Here is a 9900-nt window from a genome sequence, read left to right on the forward strand (position 1 = left end):
TGAAGTGTTAACTGTGTTGCAACCTGGTGTATCACAGAGGACTGGTAGTGCCTTTTATAGTCTTGGGTGCCTAAGAGGTCAGAGACCGTCGTTACTACCGTTTGGCAACTCTGATGATGGGTGTTATTCAACTACTGGCTGGAATTAAATTACACAATGTGACTCTCTGCCTATCAGCAGAACAGAGACTAATGAAAACATTTTAACTTCTTGATGCAAATTATACAATCACACCACATAACCCTGGCTGGGAAAAGGTCCAGTTTGGAGGGATCAATTTTCAATCACACTACATTGACAGCAAACTCACAGTGCCTTTCAAAAGCCACACACTGAGAAAAAAAAAAAGTCAAGAGGAACACAGTATTGCTTCATTTACAATTTACTAAGCTCTTCCAGTGTTTCAGAGTGACATGGGGATTTCAACTATCTAACATGAATGGGACAAAAGGTGGACTTCGAACATATCAAGCAAATGTCTTGATCGAATCAGACTGCTGGTATAGTTTTTCAATCTATCTGTAAGAAATGTCGGTCTTCCATCCAGGCGATCTTGTAATTCACAGGGTTGGGGGTGGGGATGTTAATATCCTAAAATTAAAGAAAAAAAGTTAATTTACTTATAACCCAAATTTCAATATCTGTACTCCTTTCCACACATTTTAATCTAGTCTGCTAATGAAGACCTTCACGTGTTCCCAGTCAGTGGCTCAATTCAAATGTGAAGGGCGCCCCAGGGATTAATTCAGCCAGCTACAGTTCTCACGTTTTCCCATTCAAATACTGAAGTTATTGAAGCACATGGTTCTCCAAAATCTAGTTAAGCTAGATGAGTTTATGGCTCTAGTAACAGTCCACCAGAGGACTGCAGTAAACGAGAATTAGGTAAAAGACCAGGGGAAAATGCCGATATTGACCAAGAGCAGAGTGTACTTGCCAGGTCACTATTGGGATTCTTCACTTCTCTACACTAGGTCCAAATCTGTTAGAAAGGGGACCACTTAGGATCTTCAGGCTGACATGTGCAGGTAAACCCAGAGAGGCCCTTCTGTCCTTTTTGGCCATGACTTGTATTGAGAGACAAGTGCCTATGAAGGGTTACACAGTACCAATAACGTTTGAATGCACTGCTGGACATGACCTTCTTGGCAAACTCAGTCCATCCATCACACGTATAGGCTGGAGTAAACACTAACACTGAGAGAGCTGAGCATCAAAATGAACACACCTTAAAGTTGGAGAGGAATAGGCCCGTGTTGTGCTGGTTACACTATCTCATACTGGTTATTTGTTATGGCGCGAGAGAGGCAGTAGGCTAGAGAGATTCCAATCAGCTGGAAATAAAATACAAGCAAAATTAAACACACACAAAGCTTAAAGACCTCAGGATACAGGTATATTCCCCTTTCACTGCTAATTCAGTACCAATTTCCTTAAGTTTTTTTCTAGAGTAAGCATATAAGTGAAGTCTAACTACTATTGTGATCTGGAATTTCACAACCACCACTGACAAAAATCACTCAGGAAAATCTTGAAGTTTGGGGAAACTTTTCCTACTCTTCCTCTCAGTTATCAGAGCAAAAAGGATATGGCTTAGAATATGCATCTCATCAAGTAAAATGTCCATCTATCAAGGCAGAGATTCTCTTGGAGGATTCTAAAACAGTGCTGTGATGATGAAAATGTTCTGCAATACCTGTTCTGTCCAACACGGTGGCCACTAGCCACATAGCTTTTGAAAGATGGCTAGAGGCTATTAGTGCAGATTCAGAAAGACCTAGCAGGGCAGGTCTTAGAGAACTCTGTAGTTGTGGAAAACAGTGTGGGAAAACGTAAGATGCAAGACAACCAAAAATTGGAATGAAAAGAGCAAAACTACTACATCTCTACTGAGATGAGCAACTGAGAGTTTTGTGAAAATATGACTCCTCTAAAAATGCCCTTGCTAACCAGGGCCCTGAAGCAAAAACTGAAGCCTTCAAAGTGGAAATCTTATAGCTTACACCTAACAAGAGTGATGAAACATTTCCTAACTACAAGGACTTACCTGGAAGCAAGCAACTCCAAAAGAAATTCCCGCAACAACTCCCATTTCTGACTCTATAATGGTCATCACCTTTATAAAACAACCCTAATGGAAGAGAAAAAAAAACATTAAGTACAGCTCAAACCATAATAAATACTTTGATCACACATCTCTGCGAAAGATGAGCTACCTTAGCCTTTGATTGTTCTTTTATTAAAATGTATTCTTTCATAACAAATCCTGTCTCCTTTGAGGAACACAGGTTCCACCTTGGATTATGCACTTAAGTGTGCAATCAAGTCACCAATTTTCTGAGCTTCAGTTTCCTCATTTATTCAATGAGAATAACACCTGCTCTGCCCTATTTCAGATTACATGTACTGTGAGTAAAAATTAAATTCTTGTTTTACTCCTTACTTCATTGTTTACTTTATCTGCATCTCTCTGAGGAGAACAACCTTCAAGTTTACAGCAGCTCTTGGGAAATCCTTTTTCTGAGTAATAATTAGTATCCTTCCAGTCTCTATAGTCGGTGACACCACAACAGTGCAACTGAAAAAAATCCAACAGAAGCATTTATAGTTCACATTACCACTTTGTAGTCAAACAATTAAACCATCATCTTAGATTATACTTGGTGATCTCTATCGTAAGACATATTTTAAAGCAGCTGTTCTCTATTGGCATTATAATTCATGAGATTAGCACTTTGGGACTGGCCTTACTTTCACTGCTACAGTACAAATGGACAACGTCTGGTAGGCAGGGCCCTATCCTCTTCTCTGAGGGAATAAGGAATGTGTTCCCCTCTTGAGAAGCCACCACCTATGACCACTTACCGTATTTTGGATCTTGTCTACTGCATCGCTTCTATAATCTCCCGTAGCGTTATATTGCTTTAAAGCTTTGTCATAATTATTCTTAAAGCTGTTCTTAATCTACAGCAAAGAAACACAAGGCCAGTAAATGTTCTTTTGGTTTCTACGTCAAATAAGAAATTCCCACATCTGACCAATGGTCCTATCTTTGATAGCAGCAATGTGTATGGTAATTAACTTCTATGGTCCAATCCTGTCTTCTAAGCAATGTAAGTTTAGCTAAGGGGATTCCTAAGCAAAACATTCCAGTAAAAGATGATAACGACTAGAAGTTCAAAGTGCTATGGGAACATGTATTTATTCAAGTGGCAGCTTCCTTCTGCTGTATCTCCTCCCACCCTCAATCTTTCTTCACTTTCAATTGAGTACACATTTGATGCCTATGGGATTTTTTTTTTTAAGCTACAAAATCTCACTCTGGGAGAATGCACTACCACTTTGTACTGCCACTCTCACTGATGAGCCCTCAGTACTCATTGAATGACTTCCTAACCCCAGATTTATTAAGGTTTTGATGAGTGGAGAAGGTATCAATTTTGTGTTATCAATTTTGTGCTTTAAATATTTTCCTATCACTAAAGTTATAAATTGTACTATCTACACTTTAATAGGTACTTATACACAGAAAAATGACTGCAAATACAAATAATTACGGGTACCTTCAATTTTCTTCTGGTGACTATCAGTCTTTACCAAAAAAGTGGGCTAGGTTTTTTCTACCAGAAAGTCATTACTGTCAGCTACAGGTTGAAAAGTCAGCTTTAAACACAGCTGTAAGTGATTTTTTAAACTAGTGAAAGCTGTCGCTTAACTCTATTACTTAAATTTATTCAGCTTTATCTCTCAGAGGATAAATTTTCACATATTAAGGTTCCCAAACTCAAGCTTACCTCATGTCTGAAAACAAATCCTACGATGGCAGCGACCAGTTCAACCAAAAAAATGAGAGTCAGAAACATTGCATACTGCAGGATAAAAAGAAAAGTCCAAGTCAGTCTATACATCACAGCTGCAAAGGGAGTCAATGTTCAGCAAGTTTTTATGGAAAAGGGCAGGGAAAACACAACAAAGGTGGGAATTGGCAGCTACACTGTTACTTGCTAAGTTTTCATAAGGAAGAGGAAAAATCAAAAAGGGCCATGCCTAGTTCCAAGAAACAAAGCCTACAACATATAAGCCTTTTCAAAAACCAACAACCAATTCTAAGAAAGCAAGGACTCACCAGTTTTAGCATCCATGCAGAAGCTCGGCAGGTAGCAAAACAGCCGAAGGTGCCCAAAAGAATAATGACCGTGCCAGTGCCAATGAGCACGAAGGGGACATTGGTGGCCTTCTCATTTAAAAGGGAAAAATAATTCTCTAGGCTCACCTTGCCCCAAATGCCAACAGCAAGAAGGATAACACCAGTGATCTATGTGGGAAATCAGAGAACTGAGAGTTACACACTGTATACAGCAATATCTTCAAACCACAAACCACTAGGTGTTTAAGAAACAATAGGTGTGAGAATTGATGTAGCAGTCTGTGGCCAAAGAGCTGTGGCTGGGATATGGTAGACAAGGGGGTGGGGCTGTACACAAGAACAGGCCTTGATAAATCCACACGCTGGATCACTGTGGCCAGGACAAAACTAAGAGGCAGCTAGAGAAGGCACCTTGACAAAATTCTTAAACTTTATCTGTTTTTTTTGGCCCTAGGGATCAAAACTTAACTGTTTTACACCCGCCTTAGGAAGAAAACCTTTCCGCAGGTGGGGGTGGGGGGGTGGGGGGAGTGTTTCTAAAAGTTCCAGAAACTTTCCCCTTCCCCCCAGTTCAGAGATGAGCACAGGGTACAAAGGGATGGTACACAAAGCAAGCCCAAGGACAGATTGGCGGGAGTGGAGCCATTACCATACTTACCTGCGAAATACTCCCCTCTTATGAAGCAGTGAAAAGAAAAAGACTATTATGCAAGCGAACCCTCACCGGGGCCGGGCAAGCCTTGCCTCTCCAATGGTCCGGGGACACCCTCTGTTTGCTCTGGGGGGATTCACTTCCTTACTCGCCCCCCGGATCGAATTCCAACGCTAGGCACGTCTGGGTCCCGGCTCAGCCTCTCGGCTGCCGTCGCCCGACACCCCGACCCGCGCGGGCGAGATGCCCGAGCCCGAGCTCGAGCCCCAGCACGTCGTCACCAGCGCCGGGGTCCCAGCAGCGACCGCCGCCCCAGCCCCACCAGCGCCTCCCCTCCCCACCCCCGATCCGAGCTCCCTCCGCTTGGGGTCACCCCCCCACCCCCACACGACCCCAGCCCGGGATCCCCTCCCGTCCCCTGGCGTCTCCGTCTCTCACCCAGAAGATGAATGTGTAGATCAAGAGGACGCTCTTGAAACAAGTGATGACCGGTTTGGTCTGCAGCCTCCGAGACGGGGACGCCATGACTAGCCCGAGACCCTGCCCCGCCGCGCCAGGCGATCGGAACAGAGTGAGCGAGGCGCGGAGCCCCCGAGTCTCCCCGGAAAGTGCCGAAAAGTTACGAGCGTCTGCGACTGAGAAGAGCCGGAAACACTGTACAGTTTTCTAGAGGGCAAGGCCCGGGAGGCTGTCCGGAAAGTGACGACAATTTCCGAGCGCCCCCTGCCGAAGGTTGCCGAAAACTCTACACAAAAGGTTCTAGTGTCGGAAATTTCTTAGATCTTCAAAGGGGAGCTTGCTTCATTTTTTCGCTCAAGGAATCTTTCCCGCCCGCCACCCCTCCCCCTGACCTTATAACTGCATCATATTGTTTCTATCACCAGCGGCACCAGCAGCACCAGCAGCGCTCTGAGATTCGGCCTCGCCGGCCCCTGGAGCCCTAGAAGGAAAAACAGAAATGGAAAGAGGTTAAAAGTGACCTAAGAATATTTTATGACATAGCAAAATACTCTCAAGAAATATATTTCCAACGAGAAACAAAAGCAGATCGCAGAGCGATACGTCCAGTCACATGTTTTTAGACAAAAACCGAAAGGAAAAGTGCAATTTACCTGAATGGTAGAATTACGCTGATTCCTTTCTCCTGTTTTGTGCTTTTCGATTTTTGAACATTGTTTTATGAGGTGGGGAGGGGGCATAAGAATAATAAGAAATAATCACTTGTACGAATTCCAAAGGTAGGTATGAAAGATAATGAATTTTAGAATTTCTCTACAAGAATTTGCCAAGCTCCTTTATCCCTCTCCTCCCTTATCCTCTAAGTGACTTGAGAGTTGAGGAAAAGTGCTTTAAAGTACTTAATCCTGAAATGTAAGTTCAGCTATTAGCTACAAACTTCAAAAAGGGAGGGCGCTACAGAGAATACCAGGTAAATGTGACCCCCTTTTAAATGTTAAAACTGAAAGGCACTGTATTATTCCAGCCTTCTGGTTTTTCAGATCAAGAACCAGCTGATCACAAAGAGGCTGAAATCATAGGTCATACAACTAATGGCAAAGCCAAAACTAGAGCTAACTGTGCTTTGCAGTCATCTCCCCTCTTATACAAGCTGTATATGGTATTTGGTGTCTGCTCATCCCCAAGAAATTCTCCCAATTGCTTAGATCTTCCTAGAACTTGAGACCACGTGTTCCTAAGGACTTAAACTGCTTACAGGATGAGAATGAATCACCAGAAAGTTTCTGGTCCCTTATGTCCACAGGCAGCCCGAAGTCAGACTTTGGGATAAAGTGGAATAAAAAAAAAAAAAAAAAAAAAAAAAAACAGCCCTCTTCACGGTCTCCTAAATACTGGAAACCTCAGGAGAGGGATTTTTTTTTTAATCTATTAAAGTCTGGTTTCTCAACTAAAGTATAAGCTCTTTGAGGGAAGAAACTGTGTCGTGTGTGTGTGTGTGTGTGTGTGTGTGTGTGTGTTATTTCTAGGGGGGTGGGATTAGAAGACAGTATCAGTTTCCTAACCAACCAATTTACATCATCATTGACACAAGCTTAACATTACAAATGGGCATTTACTGTATTACTATGGCAATAAGTCCTGCATTAGTGAAGAAGAGATGGATACCTAAACTTTTTTGCTCGAAACCTTGCTTTAAACATATACCACAGAACCAGAAAACAGGAAAGTTCCATTAACTTGGTCACACAGAGCTTCCCTGTGCTTCAAATATTGACCTAGGACCAGCTCCTATAGCACCATGCCAGATGTCCGAGGTCCAAGAGAGCAACTACTGGAGAATTATTGCACTGCCACACTTTATACTAAAATCTTATCCTAAAATTAGAAAAGCCTAACACATAAATACATGGAGAGAATGGGTAAATGATACATCTGTACACCTTGTAAACACTAAGCCAAGGTCATCAGGCATAAGGCAGACATCAACTTTTAAAGCCATAGCTACAGGAAATGAGGTTGAGGGGGGCTCTAAGTATAATTAAAGCTGTCTCCCTAAACTAAATAGCACTATCTGAGGGGTTCTCATATTAAAACAAAAAAGTATCAAGGGAAGTCTTGCTAAATTCTTGTCATCTTAAATGGAAGTTTCCTCTGAAGCTTAGGTTTGTACCATGTCCTGAAAGGGATTTTCATTGTGAGCCTGAGAGCAAATAAATACTTCTGTGGCTGAAGAAAAAACAAAATAGTCAAAGCAAAAGCCACATCTTATTTCCAAGAATGTGTTGATTTTCCTCCTCTCCCTTCCTCTGCCACTCACAGCGCTGCTTTGTTTGAATAGCAGTCGGTGCCAAATTAAACCGAGAGCTGACATGGAATTTAATATTCCTATGGCCACAACACCTTGCACCAGAGCCTCCCACCCTGCTACTCCCCCCCACCCCACCCCATTGCCATGCCACCAAACCCAGAAGTTCAGTTTAGTTCAAATTTAGGCCTGGGTCTGGGTCCAAACCCAGACAAAGGGGCGTCTCATCCCATCTAGGCAATGTAACAAGTAATTCTCTAGGTTATAAGATTATTCTTTAAAGTATTAATAACGACTACAATATTGAGCACTGACTATGTGCCAACCACCATTGCTAAGCAATCAACAAGCGTTGCCTCATGCTTACATTACAAAAGCCCTTATTGTGAGGTGAGGACTACCACTGCCCACATTTTACAGATGAGGAGACAGGTTCAAAGAGGCTAAGTAACTTGCCTAGGACTAAGCCCTGGCAACTTCTGTTTCCCTCATCAGAAATGGGGCCCACTCTGTGATGAGACATGGCTGCCATTGTACATTTAAACACAAACAAGGGCTCTTTGCAGCCCCTGAAGCACAAGAACCTCAATGGTTTCCCCAATTCTGCCTCGTGCTTGGGGTTTTTTGTTGAATTTTACTTTTGCCTTCACTCAATAGCCCAATCACCTAGGAGGTAATCCTGCGCATCCCAGAGTGGTAGAGAGTTCAATAGTTCTTCTGATTCAGCCTCTTAATTTCTCCCTCTTTTCTGAGCACAAGAACATGTTTGATGCCGAAAATGTAGGAAAAAAAGAAGATACCTTTCTTAAGTATTGTTGCTGCTTGTTTTACATTCAATATTTAGTATAGATTTGTGTCCCTTCCCTATTAACTTCGTGTAACTTTCAAGATTAGATTAAATGTTTTTCTTTGGCATTTAAATGATGCCTCCCCCAGCACATGTATCAACTTATTTCCTACAGCTTTTCCAAAGTGAATTTTCTGTTCCACAATAAGCCAGTATGATTATCTTCCCCAATAAATAAGATCTGTTCCCTGCTCACTTCCCACTCTCCAAACTCAAAATTCCTGCCCACCCCCCAACTTAAGGTTCAGCTCAAGCCCAACTCAATGAGAGCGTCCTCCCCCTAACCCCCCACCCCGGCCCACACACATACCTTTTTCTTTAACATCAGTGATTATACTGTGACTACTCACGTTAACTCATACCCTTAGTCCATTACTACAGCACCTGCTTTCAGTACCTGCTTTTTCTCTACTTACCTGTCTTACATCCCGTTGTTCAGAAACTACTGCGCCCCCTTTTATACTCTCCAGAACCCTAGGACACAATGCTCAGTTGATGAGCTCCTTTGGTGCTCAGCCAATCCTTGTTCAGCTCATTGGTCATAGCTGGTCTCTGAGGCTAACCACTTAGCAGTCAGCCAAGGTTTGATTAAGTTAAATGAAATTAAAAACTAAATGTCTAAGCCATCCCAGTGTCGCACTGACATAAACCAGAAAAATTAAGTTGATAATGTCTTGGGACATTACTACTGCTTGTCTTAGGAACCAGTAAAAAGACATCAGGCATTTCGCACAGAATGCATCTTATCTCTTATTCACATAATGATCTTACCATTTTCATTTTCTAATACCTTTTCTAGAATCCCTCCAATTACCTTTGGCTAAGCGCCTATCGTAAAATCTAAAAGCACCTTCTACTTATTTTCTTAAAGTGTCATATTTTACATTACAGCCATCAGATAAACATCATTTAAACACATAATTTAAATATCATCATTTAAACAGATAATTCATAGGTATAGTTTTAAAAATTAGTTTCCTGAATAGGAGTATCTTTTTATTCCTCTTGTCTTTTCAGATTCTCTATGAATCCTTTCTTCCCTTTCCAGCCTTGATCTTGCCTCTTTCAAAAAGGCTCATAATATACAGTTTGAGACACAGAGAAATGAGAAATACTCCTAAATGGTATTAAAATTTACATTTCCATGTCAATTTGTCTTAGTCCACTTTCTAAGAAAATTGTTTCAAGTCTGGGCTTGTTGAGCTTTGCTGAGATCTCAACTAGGCAAGTCAGTTTCCATATCTAATATTTCTTAAAACAATACCTTATTGACTGCTGAGGGGCTTCATATTAAAAGTCTTGAAGTTGAAAATGATACTGAACTTTAAGAACCTTGAAACTTTGTATTTGTATGCATGAATGTTGCCAGTCTTTGTCTTATCTTCCCAACCAAATCATAGGGAGAGGTGTTTTGTTTAACTTTATATCTCCCACAGTGTCTAACATAGTGTTACCCACACATAGTAGGTGCTGAAGTAATGTTGGTTTTT

General features: G+C 41.7%; 1 protein-coding gene across 2 annotated transcripts; it reads right to left on the reverse strand.

Annotated features, from left to right (window-relative positions):
* Positions 1-366: 366 nt before the first annotated feature.
* TSPAN6 (tetraspanin 6) lies at positions 367-5448 on the reverse strand. 2 transcript variants are annotated; one of them, XM_068533962.1, is made up of 8 exons: positions 5238-5448; positions 4127-4315; positions 3795-3869; positions 2866-2964; positions 2444-2578; positions 2048-2131; positions 1229-1334; positions 367-591 (listed from the first exon to the last, which is right to left on the reverse strand). In XM_068533962.1, exons 1-7 carry the CDS (start codon positions 5322-5324, stop codon positions 1266-1268), a joined length of 738 nt encoding a protein of 245 aa, XP_068390063.1. In that variant the 5' UTR covers positions 5325-5448; the 3' UTR covers positions 367-591; positions 1229-1265. The 2 variants fall into 2 exon arrangements, with proteins under 2 accessions (XP_068390063.1, XP_068390062.1); XM_068533961.1 differs by lacking the exon at positions 4127-4315 and having other exon boundaries at positions 5238-5413.
* Between the last annotated feature and the right edge of the window lie 4452 nt (positions 5449-9900).

The sequence above is a fragment of the Eschrichtius robustus genome, chromosome X (genome assembly GCF_028021215.1).
Source record: "Eschrichtius robustus isolate mEscRob2 chromosome X, mEscRob2.pri, whole genome shotgun sequence".
Classification (NCBI taxonomy): domain Eukaryota; kingdom Metazoa; phylum Chordata; class Mammalia; order Artiodactyla; family Eschrichtiidae; genus Eschrichtius; species Eschrichtius robustus.